Source organism: Periplaneta americana, chromosome 8 (genome assembly GCF_040183065.1).
Source record: "Periplaneta americana isolate PAMFEO1 chromosome 8, P.americana_PAMFEO1_priV1, whole genome shotgun sequence".
Taxonomy (NCBI): Eukaryota; Metazoa; Arthropoda; class Insecta; order Blattodea; family Blattidae; genus Periplaneta; species Periplaneta americana.
This window is the reverse complement of record NC_091124.1, coordinates 115,183,015-115,201,990: the sequence shown is the minus strand read 5'-3', so window position 1 is coordinate 115,201,990 and position 18,976 is coordinate 115,183,015. Positions and strand designations below refer to the sequence as shown.

Below are 18,976 nucleotides of genomic sequence, written 5' to 3'. Positions count from 1 at the left end.
ATGGATTCGTAACAAGCTGTTTTTTACGGTGATGGGTTGTTAACCCTTCGTCCAACCCCCAAGCTGGAAGACCACCCCTTATCTGCTGTCCACGACTGCTTATTCAATATATTCGCAGCTACCCTCCATATCTGGAGGCCGTCTCCTCTATCCGCAACCTGAGGACGCGCCATGCCGTGGTGATAGGGACCCACAATACATGGACATAATTAATATAATACAATGAGAATTCTTTCTGCCTTCACAACATCAAATAAATAATTATGTACTAATAATAATAATGATATAATAATAATAATAATAATAATAATAATAATAATAATAATAATAACAATAATAGTAATAATAATAAATAATAAGAATAATATAATAATAATAATAATAATAATAATAATAATAATAATAATAATAATAATAATAAGTCATACCTAAATAAAATTAAATTATTAAACTCGATCAAAATTATAACTTCAATTTGACTGCGCCCGTAAGAAATCGTTCAGCCATTTCTTAAAAGTAGTTATTGTCTGGCAGCCCCTATTCTTGTGAGGTAGAGAATTCCATTCACGGGGGACTGAGACAGTAAAAGAGGATGTTCTATGGGCAGGAATTGCTAGGATTTGGCTCTCCTGTGACCTGGTGTTTAGATTGTGATTGGAGGATAAGTAGTTAAACCGGGAACGAAGATAGTTTGGAGTAGAAGTGTGGAGAACTCGAAATAGAAGAGACAGTGAATGAAGTGTTCTACGGTTATTAAGTCGCAGCCAGGATAAAGATTTGAACGAGGGTGTGATATGGTCAAATTTGCGAGCATTGCAACAGGGTAATACAAGGGTTTGTACTAAAATCTGTTTTAATTTTGGCGGCAGTAAGTTTCTGACCGGGTTAAGAGAATGGATGGCATAGCACACTCTCTTGAATATTTCCTTCATTTGGCATTCCCAATTTAAATTTTCGTCTAAGTAAATGCCAAGGTTTCTGACGACGGAATGGTACGGAATAGTGGCATTATTTACTGTAATAATTGGGATATGTCTGTTGTTCATTATGTTCAGTAGTCTCTTATGTCCAATTATTACAGCTTGTGACTTACTAACATTTAACCTAAGTCCGAACTTATTTGCCCATGAAGAAACTTGATTCAAGTCATGATTAAGTTTGTCAATAGTTGCATCGGTTTCGTCTGGTCGGGAATGTATAGGCCTATATAGTTGTAAGACGTCTGCGTAAATGTGATACTTGCAGTAGTTCATGTATAAAAACACATTAATAATAATAATAATAATAATAATAATAATAATAATAATACTTACTTACTTACAAATGGCTTTTAAGGAACCCGAAGGTTCATTGCCGTCCTCACATAAGCCCGACAGCGGTCCCTATCCTGTGAAAGATTAATCCAGTCTCTATCATCATATCCCACCTCCCTCAAATCCATTTTAATATTATCCTCCCATCTACGTCTCGGCCTCCCTAAAGGTCTTTTTCCCTCCGGTCTCCCAACTAACACTCTATATGCATTTCTGGATTCGCCCATACGTGCTACATGTCCTGCCCATCTCAAACGTCTCGATTTTATGTTCCTAATTATGTCAGGTGAAGAATACAATGCGTGCAGTTCTGTGTTGTGTAACTTTCTCCATTCTCCTGTAACTTCATCCCGCTTAGCCCCAAATATTTTCCTTAGCACCTTATTCTCAAACACCCTGAACCTATGTTCCTCTCTCAGAGTGAGAGTCCAAGTTTCACAACCATACAGAACAACCGGTAATATAACTGTTTTATAAATTCTAACTTTCAGATTTTTGGACAGCAGACTGGATGATAAGAGCTTCTCAACCGAATAATAACACGCATTTCCCATACTTATTCTGCGTTTAATTTCCTCCCGAGTGTAATTTATATTTGTTACTGTTGCTCCAAGATATTCGAATTTTTCCACCTCTTCAAAGGATAAATCTCCAATTTTTATATTTCCATTTCGTACAATATTCTGGTCACGAGACATAATCATATACTTTGTCTTTTCGGGATTTACTTCCAAACCTATCGCTCTACTTGCTTCAAGTAAAATTTCCGTGTTTTCCCTAATCGTTTGTGGATTTTCTCCTAACATATTCACGTCATCCGCATAGACAAGAAGCTGATGTAACCCGTTCAATTCCAAACCCTGCCTGTTATCCTGAACTTTCCTAATGGCATATTCTAGAGCGAAGTTAAAAAGTAAAGGTGATAGTGCATCTCCCTGCTTTAGCCCGCAGTGAATTGGAAAAGCATCAGATAGAAACTGACCTATACGGACTCTGCTGTATGTTTCACTGAGACACATTTTAATTAATCGAACTAGTTTCTTGGGAATACCAAATTCAATAAGAATATCATATAATACTTTCCTCTTAACCGAGTCATAAGCCTTTTTGAAATCTATGAATAACTGATGTATTGTACCCTTATACTCCCATTTTTTTCTCTATTATCTGTCGAATACAAAAAATCTGATCAATAGTCGATCTATTACGCCGAAAACCGCACTGATGATCCCCAATAATTTCATCTACGTACGGAGTTAATCTTCTCAAAAGAATATTGGACAAAATTTTGTACGACGTCAACAAAAGTGATATTCCTCGAAAGTTACCACAGTTGGATTTGTCCCCATTTTTAAAAATAGGTACAATTATGGACTCCTTCCATTGTTCTGGTACAATTTCCTTTTCCCAAATAGCAAGTACAAGTTTATAAATTTCACTATATAATGCACTTCCACCCTCTTGTATTAATTCTGCTGGAATTTGATCGATACCTGGAGACTTCTACTTTTTCAGATTTTCTATCGCAATTTCGACTTCTGAAAGCGTGGGTTCGGGTATAAATGGCTCAGCAGTTTGTATTTCAATTTCGTCCCGACCATTTCTATTTGGCTTATGTACATTTAGTAGTTGCGCAAAATAGTTTTTCCATCTGTTTAGGATTGATGGAGAGTCTGCAAGCAAGTCACCATTCTCATCCTTGATCACGTTTACCCTTGGCTGATATCCGTTCTTAAATTCCTTTATACCCTTATATAAATCTCGAATGTTTTTATTCTTACTATTTGTTTCTACCTCATTCAGTTTTTCCTTCAAGTAACCTCTCTTTTTATTCCTAAGTGTACGACTTGCTTCCCGTCTTTCATTGAAATAATTATCTCTCTTCTCCTCAACTGGATCCTGTAAGAATTTCAATTTTGCCTGTTTCCTTCTTTCTACTACCATGCAACAATCTTCATCAAACCACAGTTTCTTTTTCTTAGTTTCATAATAACCTATGCTCTGCTCAGCTGCAATTTTGATACTATCTCTGATATTTTCCCACACGCTGTTAACATCTAATTCTTTCTCAACTTCGTCGGAACTTTCTAAAGTGGCAAACCTATTCGAAATTTCGACCTGATAATTTTGCTTAGCTTCCTCGTCCTTTAATTTCAAAATATTGAATTTAGTAATATTAACTTGTTGCTCTACTCGCTTGGCTACTGATAATCTTTCTCTTAATTCTCCAATCACCAAATAATGGTCAGAATTACAGTCTGTACCCCTGAAAGTTCGAATATCTACTATACTAGTATGTCTCCGTTTATCTATCAAGATGTGATCTATTTGGTTGTGTGTCAATCCATCTGGAGAAGTCCAAGTATATTTATGTATATCCTTATGGGGGAATGTTGTACTTTTGACAATTAAATTTTTCGATGTGGCAAAGTTGACTAATCTAACTCCATTGTCACTACTAATTGCGTGTAGGCTCTTTTTTCCAATAGTTGGTCTAAAAATATCCTCCCGTTCTACTTTAGCATTGAAATCCCCTAATAAAATTTTCATGTGATATCTAGGGAACTGATCAAAAGTATGTTCCAATTCCTCATAGAAGCTATTCTTTATATGGTCGTCTTTCTCTTCTGTAGGGGCGTGAGCATTTATAACTATGATGTCGCACCATCTACCCTTCAGTACTAAATATGATAACCTGTCACTGATAAATTCGACCTTTTTACTGCTGATTTTATTCTTTTATGAACAAAGAATCCTGTTCCTAATTGGTAATTATTGTTTCCTTCCCCATAATACAACAAGTAATCTCCTATTTGTGATATGCCATTCCCATCTAACCTAACCTCTTGTACTCCTACGAAGTCTATTCTATATCTAGCTAGTTCTTTTGCTACTAATGTTACCCCTCCTGTTCTATAAAGACTAGTTACGTTCCAAGTGCCAAATCTCAAATCCTTATTTCTCTGCTGTGGTCGTGCCAGAGAATCAGTCCTATTCCGAGGCTTATTATAGGGATACGTAACAAGTTGTTTTTTACGGTGATGGGTTGTTAGTCCTTCGCCCAACCCCCAAGCTGGAGGACCACCCCTTATTGGCTGTCCACGACTGCTTATTCAATATATTCGCAGCTACCCTCCATATCTGGAGGCCGTCTCCTCTATCCGCAACCTGAGGACGCGCCATGCCGTGGTGATAGGGACCCACAATACATGGAATAATAATAATAATAATAATAATAATAATAATAATAATAATAATAATAATAATACTTTAATACATAATATCAGATGTCCTCTTCGATGTAATTTAACTTATAACATTGTCGATTTGTGTACATCTGAAATATTTTTTCATACGCTATCGGAGGTGAAAGAGTTAGGGGAGTTAAGTGGACCACTCTGTTTATGAATATTACAATCGTAAAATATATTAGACCTACTAGAAAATGATGATAATAGTAATAATAATAATAATAATAATAATAATAGTAATTATAATATGAATACGCTTCATACATAATCACTAAATACGAATAAATGCTTTTCGTGATTCTGCCCGCCCATCTGTGTACGCCCATAGCGTCAAAGTTATTTAAAGGATTTCATTCAATTTTATGATAGACCTGGGATATTTAAATTATAAAAAATCACATTTCGGCACATAAATTGGTCCTAAATAGGCATGTTAGAAGAGGACAGCAATGTTATAATTAAAATATTGAAAACTTAACTATCTAAATAGTCTATGCAAATTTGATTTCATTATAGGTAGGCCTACTTTAGAAGGAGACAATAGTGTTACAATTGAAATATAGGAAGCTGACCTAAATTTAATTATAAGTTATAAATTTCATTTTACGTACAGTATCTTGGAGGAAATTAACAATCTTTGAATTAAAAGGAAGGCAGGGAATTCATAGAATCTCTAAAATTGCGTGAAATATGGCTGCTCAAGCCACTAGTAATATCTTGAATATACTACATATAGGCCCTAATCACGATCAAATTCAAAGTTAATTTATTTTTCCAATAATGTTATGTTGCGGGTTGCATCAGCCCGCTGCCACAAAGTAACAACGATATGTTACAGGTTGCATCGGCGCACTCCCACAGAGGCGCGTGGAGTAGCTACTATCGATGACAGCTCATCTGTTCTGGAAGGAAAGCGGAGTTGGGAGTAGTTTCGCACTAGTAGTGGATGGAGAGAGATAAAGTTTGAAAATAGAAATACAATGTAGCATGCATTATAAAAATATTGACTGACCAATCCTGCGCCGTATTACAATGGGGTAGCTAGTTTTGAATCACTTTCATCATCATCATCATCATCATCATCATCATCATCACTGCTGCTATCATCACTGTCACTATCACTATCACTATCGTCTTCGTTATCCAAAGATATAATCAGATTATCCACTACTGCAGGCACTGTATTATGCCGAAATCTATATTGGCTTTCCACTTTTAATGTATGTTGACAATAGCCCTCCCAGTCCTCTTTAGGGCGATCCCATTTTCTTTCTAAATTTTCTTTTCTAAATTTTTTACCGTAAATTCAGACAAACCAGTGTAATATGCCTCGCGTAAATTAACTCGTAAGACTCTTTTCTTGGCTTCATTATGACACATTTCTATTACTTTTGCTATTATTTCACGTACTTGGGAATGAATTACTTTCTTTTTCTTAGGAGCCGGCATGATTAGGTACACTTAAGTTTAAGTTAAGAAATTTAGTTGCTATATACAGATACGCTTGAAGATATACTTAGTCTCTATATATACATAAACACTACGCACGAAATTATTCTACAAGAGTTACTATGTACACTTAGTACACTTAGTCTCTCTATAGCCGATATACTCAAACACTACACACGAAAGTTGAATTGCTACGTCTTAGCTTTGAATATATATTTATATCAGCAATTCTATTAACTAGAGAAAGCAAACGTTTATCTCCATCTTCATCGTATTTATAAATGGAGAGAAACGTTTTTTTAATAAAATAAAAAGCGGATTAAGCAGATTGTATTCGCCCCAAAAGTACCGTTAGCCAGCAGCTTGCTCCAAGGTTAGCCTCACATCTCTCAAAACAATCACCCCTAACTTCTCCAAGGTTCAGGGCAGATGATCTGTGTCACCGACATAACATTACTATTACAGAAATGGTAACGAATGTTTTTCCGAATATATGTTCACATAAACGTTCCACGTCAATACAGAAAACTGAAATTATTGTGTACTCCTAAATTTAATTAAACTATTAGTAAGATATAGGTATATTTAAATATTAAGAATGTGTATCATAAAAATAATGAAAATATTACAATTGTATTGGTATTATATTGCAGTTAGGTAACCTAGTAAGGAACTATATTTGTAACTTTTGAATTATAAGAAGCTTCATTTATATGTTTCATTGAATACCGTAATGGATATACTTTATTACATAATAATTGAAGATAAAAGTACCGGAATCTAACTTTTAAACAAACCACTTAAAAATAATACACTGCATTGTAAGCGATAAGGTAAGACTGTTAGCAGAAAATTATTTTAACTTATTCAAACGTCTATGAGTCTTAATTAATTATAGAAGTAAAATTATAATCTTATATTAATTAATTAATTAATTTTAAGAACAATTATTGTTACTAAATTAATCTTGATTGCTTCCGCAGTTTCGGAAGCCATGCTACGCCACTGTTATTGTGGCTAAGTTATCGGTATGGTATCAAGTGTTGTAATCGTTTCTCTAAATGATAATATGTAAGCAAAAGGCAATTTTTAGTCTCACTTTTCGATGGCAAATTTTTGGAAAGGTATTCATTATAGCATTTCTCAAATAAATTTTCACTTATTTTACAGCGTTCATACAAATATGGGGGGAGGGGGTGAAAGGAACTAGTTACTCTACCCCATTGTCTCCGAGCTTAGTTTTCTCATGGGTGATACCCTATTGGTTGACTTATGAGTAGAGTCCTGCGTTTGGTTACCTAAAGCCAACCTCGGGTAATTCGCAACAGTGTAGGTATGTACGGAGTATAGCGCGGCGTACATACATAGGTCTACTGTTCAGTGAACCATATCAAAACAAAACAAAGCTAGACGGTTGGAAATGAGAGTTGCAAAAGGAGTATTTTGTAGCAAGCACTTCATTAGGAAAAAAGAAAACGTATTTTATCAGAAAGGATATTTTTTTCTTTTGAAACACTTGAAATGTTTACAGTACTCGTTGTAATATATAGAGACTCGTAAAGCAAATAGTTAGTTTAAATAACTTTGTTTTTACTGTGATTTATGCTATTGTTAGTATTTCCACCATTTATTTATGTATGTATTTATAGATGTGTACAGCTGTCAAAAGAAAAGTGGCCGCTCTCCTGAAACAAAGTTCCCTTCGGGTATCTTCGCTACAATTCGGAGACAGGCGATGTTACATGTTGTTGGACCACGTTGCCTGATATCTACAGTTATAATTGAAGTATTCTGTGTGTTATTCGATAGCATAATGGTAGCGTTCAGGTCTCCTATTCATGAGGTCCTGCATTCGACTACAACCTTGTGCTTTTTATGTTCTTTTTTGTTCTGTTTTTGAGAGATACAAACTATACATAATGGCTCCTTTCTCTTTTATGATTATTTTAGTAATTAACATCAGATTCATTAATATATTATGCCATGACTTTATCATTATGATATTGTGGCTGCAAAGGGAAAGAAAAAATATTTTATTCTCAATAAAAATATCTTTCGTGGCATAAACAAAACAAATTTCCTGGCGTCGGCCTTAAAACATTCAAACAATTAAGCGTTAAAAAAAAAACAAAATAAAAAGCCACAATTCAATATTTAGTCTATCTTCCTCTTATCTCGATCATCTTGCAGTCGAGTGGGCATGGAATTGACTAGTCTTTGCAAATAGCGACTGTTCTTAGACACGATATTCCAGGCATTCTGAACATACAAACATAAGTGTTCTGTCCATGGGCAGGTCTTTCATTGCAAACCCAGCAATATCAAATCTTTCCTATTTTCTGCCTTCCTCTTAGTCTCCGCATATGATCCACATATCCTAATGTCGTCTATTATTCTTTTCAACCAGAGACCCAACCAATTCCTTTTTATCTTTCTAATCAGTTTCAGCATCATTCTTTCTTCACCCACTTTTTCAAACACAATTTTATTTCTTATTCTGTCTGTACACTTCACACGCACCGTTCTTCTCCACATCCACATTTCAAATGCTTCAATTCGTTTCTCTTCATTTCGTCGTAATGTCCATGTTCCTTCCCCATATAATGCCACACTCCACACAAAGCACTTCACTAGTCTCTTCCTTAGTTCTTTTTCCAGAGGTCCGCAGAAGATCCTTCTTCTTCTATTAAAAGCTTCCTTTGTTCATGTTTGCAGTTTTTCTTGGGAAGGATAGGCCTAAATGCGGTAACATCCCGTTGCTTTCCGCACACCACTATCTCTTTCGCATCTTAGGATGCGGAGATGAGGAGAGTGGATTTGACTAATTGGACCCTCCGGACTTCACCGAAAATCACGGCAAGGGTTAAATATTAATTCTATCAGGATGTTTGACCCGATCAGAGACCGGGAAATCTCAATTAGCCTTTGCCCCCCGCATCCTGGACTAGCTTCTACGAATCATCAGAAAATCTTAGAGTGTGATTGGGCCAATTTTTCCGAAAATGTTTCCACACTTTTGCCCTCGTAGCTCAACGGACGAACGTCGGAATTTAGATGTCAACGTCTCAGGTTCAATTCCTCGTTACTCCTTTTCATTTTATTGTGGTTCAAGATAGTATAATGTAATAATACAAAAAGAAAAACTAATAGCAGTATTATGCAACTGGATTTTTCCAAACCTAATATTAAATTTTTGTTATTTATATCGCTAAAGAACGATTACAATATAAATAACTTGAATATTATTTATACAGTATCACTAAAGAACGATAACAGAATATAAATGATAAATATCGGTTTGTTTAATTAATATAAGATATTATATAATACGTATTTAATTACCTAAATAAAATAACCTATTTTACAAAGAAAGATGGTTATGTGTGTTATAATAATTACTTACATAAAATACAGATTATTTATACTGCGAAAGAACAATAACATTATAAATAACTTGAATATTATTTTATAATGTTAATGAAGGAAAACAGAATATAAATGATAAGTTGAATATTATTTATATCGCTAAAGAACGATAAGAATATAAAAAACGTGAATATTATTCATATCGGAATTTCACAGATTTATTACAGATGTATTTAAGAAATTGTAGAAGAATAGTAATTAGTAACAGTGTCCTATTTATTCTTCTTGGAGCCAAATTGGTAACTTTTAAAAGTGTGGTTACTATGTTGAAGTGTATGTGTTGCAACGGATGCTTGATTTGTTATGTATATGAGTCAGTTATGGGATGCTTGATGTCGTCGCAATGTCGTAATTATAGTTTGATTGTGTTTGTGTGACTATTGTGTATTAATTTATGATGTATGGTACGGAAAGCTGCATATTTGTGTTATAGAAGTGTTACGTATGTGTGTTGTTAATGTTTTTGTATGTTTCAAATTGATAACTGATATTTGTTTTGCAATCGCAATGCCTAATTTACGGATTGTTTATGTTTTGTTTACATCGCGTAAGCTAATTTAATTTTCTTTTCCATTTCTCTTTATGCTTATCTTTTTTGTGTATAAAACTATAGCCCTAACATACATATGTAAAATAGGGCTAACACCCATTGCGAATACAATAATAATAATAATAATAATAATAATAATTATTATTATTATTATTATTATTATTATTATTATTATTCATATCGTTATAAAACGATAACAGAATACAAATGATGACTTGAATTTTATTCATATCTCTAAAGAACGATAACAAAATATAAATAACGTGATATCCATAAAGAACGATAACTGGATATAAATGATAATTTGAATATCATTTACATCGCTAAAGAACGATTAAAAAATAAAATGAAAACTTGAAGAAGGCCCGAACCCACAACTTTCGAATCATTGAACAAGCACTCTACCCCTGGTCTACGAGGCGCAGATATGGAACACTTTCATAGTTCCGGAACTCCTTGTACAAGCACATGCATCGTGTAACATCGCCGCGACCCGAAGTGGACTTTGAAAATATTCGCTGTTCACGAGTGCGGCCACTTTTTTTTTTTTTTTTTGACAACTGTACATACATAGGCTGTGTCCAGTTACAACATTCACGTGTAAAACAAGTAGGCCTATTCGTAATTAATTTCTGTAATCTGTCATTAGAGACGGTAATACATGGAGACAAAAACAACCTACAAACATTTCTAAATTAACAGAAGTTGAAACATTAATTGTAAATATTCAAATTTCCATTTTCCAATAAATTATCATATTATTTACTTCTAAACTGATTTCGCTTTGATAAAATATATACATTTATTTTAAAAAGCGCAATGTAAATATTTAAAACTCTGTAAATAGGCGAAAAATAATTAACATTGACTTTTACTTTTTGGATGAAAACTACAGGGTGTTTAAAAAATACGGGGCATAATTTCAGGTATGTATTTCCCACATGTAGACAATCAAAATAGTTCATTACAACATGTGTCCGGAAATGCTTCATTTCCGAGTTATGGCCATCACAACATTGAAATTCACCGGAACGTTTTTCTTTCCGCGGGTCGTTATCATTACAGAAGAAGTTCAAAATGTCCACCTCCTGCTTGAATACAGACCTCACATCGATGTCTCATTGACCTGCGAACATGATCCCTAACTCCAGGAGTATTGCGTATGTCCTCAGAACATGCCACAATTCGATTCCGAAGGGATTCCAAATCAGGCACCGGAGACGAATAAACTAATGATTTTAAATGGTCCCACAAGTAGAAATCGAGAGGGTTCAGATCAGGTGAGCGTGGAGGCCAAGCAATTGGGCCACCTCTACCTATCGATCGATCAGAAAACCTTCGATCTAAGTACCGGCGAGCCGTACGACTGAAGTGTGCTGGAGCGCCATCATGCAAGAAGTGAATGTGTTGACGATTATTAGTGGAGTGTCTTCTAAAACATGAGGTATGGTGTTTTCCAGGAAGTTTGTGTACGCCTGCCCCGTAAGTCTGTTTACAAGTACATGGGGTCCAACTAATCGATCACCAATGATACCGGCCCACATGTTGAGGGAGAACCGCACCTGGGATGAGATGGAACAGTTGCACGTGGGTTTTCATACGCCCATACATGCTAATTGTGGAAATTTGTTATGCCATCTCGTGTGAACTGTGCTTCATCTGTAAATAATACTAAGGCAGGAAAGTTCGGATTTACACCACTCTGCTACAAGAACCACTGACAGAACCTAACTCGTGCAGGGTAATCTGCTGGCGACAGGGCCTGTACACGTTGCAAATGATAAGGATACAATTGATACTCTTTCAACAGTCTCCAGACAGTCGTATGAGGAACATTGACTTGCAACGCTACCCTTCGTGTGCTGATAGAAGAAGTCATGTTCACAGCCTCCAGAATCTCCTCCTGTACTTCTGGAGTTGTAGATCTTGGTCGTTCCCTTCCCAAACCTGGAGAGTTAAATTTTCCATACTCGCACAGACGGTAATGGAGACGTACAAATGTCTTCCGATCTGGACATTGTCGCTGTGGGTACCTCTCCTGGAACAAACGACGAGCCAGCGCAGCATTGCCATCCACCTTACCGTACATGAAGTGTATCTCTGCCAGCTCTTGATTTGAATACATGTCGCACAGTCTAATGCCTACACAACACTGAATGTAACCTTCGCCTCGGAATGAACTGTTAGAGTGCCCTCTTAATGTCTCCTTTGACGGCAACGACCTGCGGAAAGAAAAACATTCCGGTGAATTTCAATGTTGTGAAGGTCATAACTCGGAAATAAAGCATTTCCGGACACATGTTGTAATGAACTATTTTGATTGTCTACATGTGGGAAATACATACCTGAAATTATGCCCCGTATTTTTTAAACACTCTGTATATTGTGAAACAAAAAGTTAGGCCTATCTAGAATCTAGATGCGTTTTACTTATTATGAGAATAATCTTATGTTGTCCATAACATGGTTTTAAATAAATAATTTGTTTATTATTAAACACACATGACGTATATTTTGTATGTGAGTAGCATTCTCAGTAGCAGAAGTGTGGCCAAGGGGCCAAGGATTTTAATATCCAATTCCAGACTCCCACTCGGTATTGTAGGTAAGCTACGGATGAGGACATAAGGGGAAAATTGTCTACTGCGATATTTACTGACTCTCCAGTTAAGAAAGCACTAGAGGAGAGGATATCGAAAAAGGGTAATGAATTAGATCAACAAAAATACAAGAGGAGACTTTAGTAGTGAGAAAAGGAATCTTAAGACCAGTCGAAAGACAAAGGATAATTCAAGAAGGAAAAGTAACGAAGAAGATAGAGAGACATATTGTCTGTAGTAGCCTATGTTAAATCTTACTCAGAATGTGCACCAGGTGACAGTGCCTGGAATGTAAATTATGGCACATAAAAATTTTACAGATGGAAACAGATTTTTTGTATGCATAAACTCTTTCTCAGATATTTTTAATAAGATAATATGATATAAAGTCATTTACAAGTTCAAAATTAAATTTTCTACTTTGTTTTTCTAGGATTCAGTTCTTCTTTTATCTGAGTGTTTAACTCCATGGTTATATATTTATGTGCGTTCATCATATTGAATCATTTGCATGTGTAAAGAAATATATTCTAAATTTAAAAAATGTAGTCTTATATGCAGTTTGCTCTTATTTAACATGTAGCCAATTTATCTCATACCATGTGTCAATCTGCCTCCAGGGCGGAGTAAGTTGACTCAATCTGCACGTTTTAAAATAAGACAAAATTTCAAATTTAAATCGTGGTGAAATCTAAATTCATATATCTCTCCACACGTAGAACGACCATCTTTGAGGATTTCATAAAAATGCTATGCAAATTACAGAAAAAAAATGAAACGTAAAATTTGAGCCAACCTGCCTCCCTCTCCCCTACTCATAGCAGGAACATGATACAAAATGAAATTTTTTAGAAATAAAAGAGAGTAGGAGAGAGATGTAGAGGCGAGGAGGGGCCAAATAGAAGAAGAAAATTGAAAGTTAAACATAACTTCTGATCAAATTGATCATAATGCACGTTACATGGGAAATATATACATAGGCATGTCCATATCGAATATGGGTATTCCCAGGTTTTTTTCTTCTTGTGAATGAATATTTAATGCAACAAAATTTAATAGTGGAATATTTTATGCATCTCATTACTGCTTTGTTTTTGTCAAGGTTTTGGCATTAACCACTGCCGTTCGATTATCAACTTTAACCCCTGGGCCACCTGGTCCAACAGGACCACAAGGATCTCCTGGGCCTCCAGGACCCAGAGGATTCCCAGGTATGGCGTATTTCAATACAGATTTAATTTCTTTATGCAATATTTTAAATCAACAAACATGAAATGATTATGAAGATAGTTACCGATATATTAGATAATTATATTGTTAGGGATACCAGAGTTATATTACCAATTAATATTACTAGCACTTTCATGCTGAAACTCATTCATTCCATGATAATACTAGAAACATTAATTTATTCTAACCATGACGAAAATACAGGGTATTAAAAATTTCAACATTCTAGGAAGAAGTTGTTACAATTTTTGTTAATTTACTGCTTGCTCAAAATCGAAAGTATCAACCTTGTAGCCATACTAACATCTACCACAGGTATAATCTAACATCAAACAATGAATATTCTAATACTTTCAAAGTCAATTGCTGTAGCTCAGACGGTAGCGTGTTTGCCTGCTGAGCCGAAGTTGCGCCTGGGCACGGGTTCGATTCCCGCTTAGGTTGATTACCTGGTTGGGTTTTTTCGATGATTTCCTCAACCATGAGGAGAATGTCAGTTAATCCATAGCGAATCCTCCGCCTCATCTCGCTATCATAATTCCACCGACGCTAAATAGCCCAGTTGTTGATACAGCGTCATTAAATACCAAGTAGCTAATATATATATATATATATATATATATATATATATATATTACACGTGACGACCCTCCTGGTGTAGTGGTCAGAATTTCTGGCTACATTTTACGAGTACCGGGTTCGATTCCCGATTGGAGCACAGTAATTTTTCCTAAAAAGGGATCTTCCTGTATTTGTCTATGGTCCGGAATTTAGATTAAGCCTAGATTTATGATCTCTCCTTGCACTAAATAATCATGACATGTTTCCCTTTTTGTAAATTGGGCATATAATTTCCGATGTCCAATCACTAGGATAACTTTCTCCATAAAAATTTTGTTAAACATCTCCGTGATTTTACTTGTAGTTGCCTGTATATTAATCAGTGACGTATACTGGTTAAAGGGTTTGGGCTACCACTGACCCTATTATTACACAAAATATATTTTAAAATCCCTATAATAAAATTCCTTACATATTTATGTGAATTCCAGACGTCTTGATTGGGACGAAAATACGTTGATGACTTCGTCCTTGAAATTACAGTTCGGCCACTTGCAAAGTTTCTGTAGAAGTGACTTTTCAATGGATATTAGTGCCAAGCCGGATAAACGTTCTTGTGTATGAGTTGATCTACAGTAGGATTTTATTCTCTTCAACGCAGAAAATGTTCTTTCTACCGATGCTGACGTAGCTGGTATTGTCACAATTAATGTTGCCAATTTAAAGACTTCAGGAATAACTTGGTTCAGCTGGTTTTCATATATGGCAGATAATATTTCAGGGATAGGTTTGTTCGAAAAATCAAAGACTTCTGCTGAATATATTACACTTAATTCATTTTTCAAACGTACTTGATCAAAGTGACTGTTATAGGACTGAAATAATTTGTTTAGTGCCTCATTCGGGAAGTTTTCTCTATAAGCAGAAAATTTTTGAGAATCTAGAAGATGTGTGAACTGAAGCTTTCCATAATCAGAAAATCTGTCAGTAATTTCCATGTGCATACGATCTAGTATGCTGTAGTACAGCTGCCTGTATTTCAATTCATCATTTCCTTTTCTTCGCTTTAATGGTGGTTCCATTTTATTGGCTGAAGAAGTTTCATTTTCCATATTACTCCATATGGACGGAAACCCACTACGTCTGAACTCGGATATAGTATTTTTTTTTAACTTTGACACTTCTTGCAAGTAGTATGCTATGTCTAGACTTTTTGTCTGAAGAATATTGTAGAGCACATCTGTATGTGCGAACACTCTAGCATAGACTTCGAGAAGAAATATATTCTGAAACTGTGTGAAAAAATTCAAATATCCTTGAGCCTGCACATTTACAGCAGCATCCCAGTTTTCTTCAGAGTCATTACAAACGATATTTTTTAAAGAAAGCAGTCCGTTTTTCTCTGTATTCCTTCACTGTATTTACAAGCCGAGATGTAAAATTCAATCTAGTTGGTGCTACTTTTGGGAGTTTCTTGTTCATAAATTCCTTGAGTTTTCTGATCTTTTAGGAGATTATGAGAAAAATGCAGCTAAACCCGACAGTGTTTTGAAAAAAATGCGGCATTCTGGAATGGATGAAGTAGTTTGTTGCAAAACTAAATTGAGAACATGGCTGTAACAATGGACAAATAGTGCTTGAGGATACTTTACTTGAACTTTTGTTTTTAAGCCATTAATATTTCCCGCCATAACTGAAGCACCATCGTATGTCTGTGCAATTAACTTATTGCCGACATTGTATTCTGCTATAACACCTTCCACATGCTGAAACAAAGCAGCAGCAGTTTTGTCCGAAATGACATTTGTGAATCCTATAAACCGTTCTTGAACATTGGCAGTACTGTCGACGTATCTTAAAACAGTGGACAATTGACTCTGATTAGAGCAGTAACTTGTTTCATCAACAACAATGGCCACAAAAGGTTTTATGTTCTTTATCATAACCCCACTCATAGCAAATATTAAGTCATTCTGAATTGCGAGAGAAGTACCACGAAATACTGTTGAACTCTCAAGATGATTGGCCAGTAAATGGTCAAATTCACTTAAGGAACTTAAATATTCAATATAATTTCCTATATTGTCTGATTCCACACTCTCGTTATGACCCCGAAAAGCCAATTCTTTTTTTCTTAGAAAGCAGACTGCGTTAATAAGATGCAGTAAAATCTCCCGATTTTTTTTTCACAAGAGCATTGTGTTGGTTGATGTGTAGAGCTTTTTGCTTATCTAGCTGTAAATCAATTCTTGTCTTCCTAAAGTTTGCAAAGTTCATGCTACTACAAATATGAGCTTTTGATTTGTCGCATTCTAGGACTGCCGTTCGAAGGGAGTTCATATTAGAAAATCCCTATTTTGACCACACATTAGTTTCGCGGCTAAATAACAAACATGGCCAGCAAAATAGTTTAGACAGTTTAGAAGTACCACACAACCAATTCCACTTACCATATGATGTTGAAGTGAAATGGCGTGTGTACTCTCGCTGTTTATCTTTTACGTCCATGGACAAATTTAACTCAGGAGTTGGTCTTTCCATTTTCACAATTTCAACTTTCTCGTTGTTATGTACGACGGTTAAAAGGCACTTTTAATAAACCTTCTATTACACAGTCATTTTCAACACAAACCTCTCCAGAAACTTGTTCTGCCATATTTTTCACAATATCACTTAATTGGGAAATTAAAAACTTAATAATTCACAGTTAATATAACTCTTAGACACTCGAACAAATCACAGATTTAAAATAATGCACTGCAAGAACACAATCACATTAATGAGCTAGCGTACTAAGCGTATTGCTGCTTCGCGCCTGCGAAGAAACCGATCACGAGAGCGGCAACTCGCCCGTCTACAGTGCACGATGGAAACAGGAGGGAGCGGGGGGACGGGCAGTTGTGCGAAGGACAGCGTGAGCGAAACGGTCACAGGCTACCTCACGTAGCAAGCGGTTTCTCCAGCGATGCCGCCTTGACAACTTGTTTCTTTTCGAGAGCAGAGAGCGCATATAAATCTAACAATTACTTTAATTTTAATTACTATGGTAAAACTAATAATACAAAATTATTACATTATGTTATATTATAAACTTTTTCTTTTGTAATTTCCTTGGGCTACCGCCGGTAGCCCCGGTAGTCCGCAAAATACGCCCCTGATATTAATGCACTCTTTGAGAAATTCAGAAGGCACCCCGTCTATACCCGGTGCTTTGTTAATGTTTAAACTACTTATAGCTTTCGTCATCTCACCCGGTTGTAAATTCGGCATCTAATATATCAATTTCTAGTACTTGCAGCACTGGTACATCACGAAATTCTCCAACCCCCTCGTATACCCGCTGGAAGTGGCTCTTCCATGCCTCTGGCGAGATGTTGTTTCCCACATATGGGTCTTTGCGCAATTTATTCAGTGATCTCCATACCTCAGTCTCATTTCCTCGTCCTGCGACCTGTCTGATTTCTTCCGCTATGTTACATTGCCATTGTGTCTCTTTTTCGAATACAGTGTCCTTATATATCTTCCTATGGGCTACATATAGACTATTTCTCGATCCTCAACGCCCCCTAACCGTCTAAAAGTCCGCAATGCTTGATCCATTTTCTTTTTAGCTTCCCTACAATGATTGTCATAAAAATTAGAAGTTTCTTGTGCCTTTTTTTTTTTTTTTTCTTCCCCCCTTAACTTCATTACAAAACCCGCTTCCTGAATAATTAACGTGACCTGTCCTGCCGTGATTGAGTCAACGTCTTTCAGTCCATCCTCCAATCTCTGTATATAACGTCCTTATGTTCTTTCCTCCACCTCGGCCTATATATTGATGCCGATCTTTCCTGCTCCTCTTTATTCCTTCCATCCACAGTTAGCCTAGTCTAGTCCATTATTTCTAGCTGCACACAAACAGGAAAATGATGCGACTCCGATCTTTCTCCTATCCAGAAATCTTTAATTAATGGTATTGTGTCTTTGCTGCATTCAATAAAATCTACACCACTCCCCCCCACTGACATTAATAAACATTAATTCTCTCTTTTGATCTCTCCCATATTTTCCATTTAAAATCTCAAAGCTAAATGCATCACAAAATGCAAGTAATTCCCTAACTTCTGCATTAACCACCTTATCTTTACTGCATCTATTCGCTTTGTCACTTCCTTTTCACCGTCCACCCAATCTCGGAAAGAAATATTTTCTATTTCGATTGTCGAATTATCCCCAATTAACAATAATGACGCATCGGGATAGCTTACAAGCAAATCTACTACTCTCTCCGCCATGTTTTCGTAGAAGGACGGGTTGCAATACTTCGATAATGATGGTTTTTTGTATAAGCAATAATTACCATTAGTATAGCGCCACTATTTACACTAACACATATCACACCTTCTAAATTAATATCAATTTCTCTAACTTCCATCCACTCATGTGTTTTATAGAACATACTAACCCCTCCCGGCCAACGCCCTCTCTTCCCCCTGTATCTACTACATGCATTGAAACTACAGTGATTCGTAAACTGTATCTTATCATTAGCACTCATCTATGTTTCAGTGATGCACATAATGTCAAATTAGTCCAAAAATTAAAAAAATCCTT

At 35.8% G+C, this 18,976-nt stretch overlaps 1 protein-coding gene across 2 annotated transcripts in view; it reads left to right on the top strand.

Moving 5' to 3' along the window:
• LOC138704968 (collagen and calcium-binding EGF domain-containing protein 1-like) overlaps window positions 1–18,976 on the top strand; it is a 181,526-nt gene that overhangs the window by 78,574 nt on the left and 83,976 nt on the right. For both annotated transcript variants that reach the window (XM_069833449.1, XM_069833450.1), the window contains exon 6: window positions 13,692–13,800. In XM_069833449.1, coding sequence (XP_069689550.1) covers window positions 13,692–13,800 — 109 coding nt within the window. The remainder of the gene's footprint in view (window positions 1–13,691; window positions 13,801–18,976) is intronic.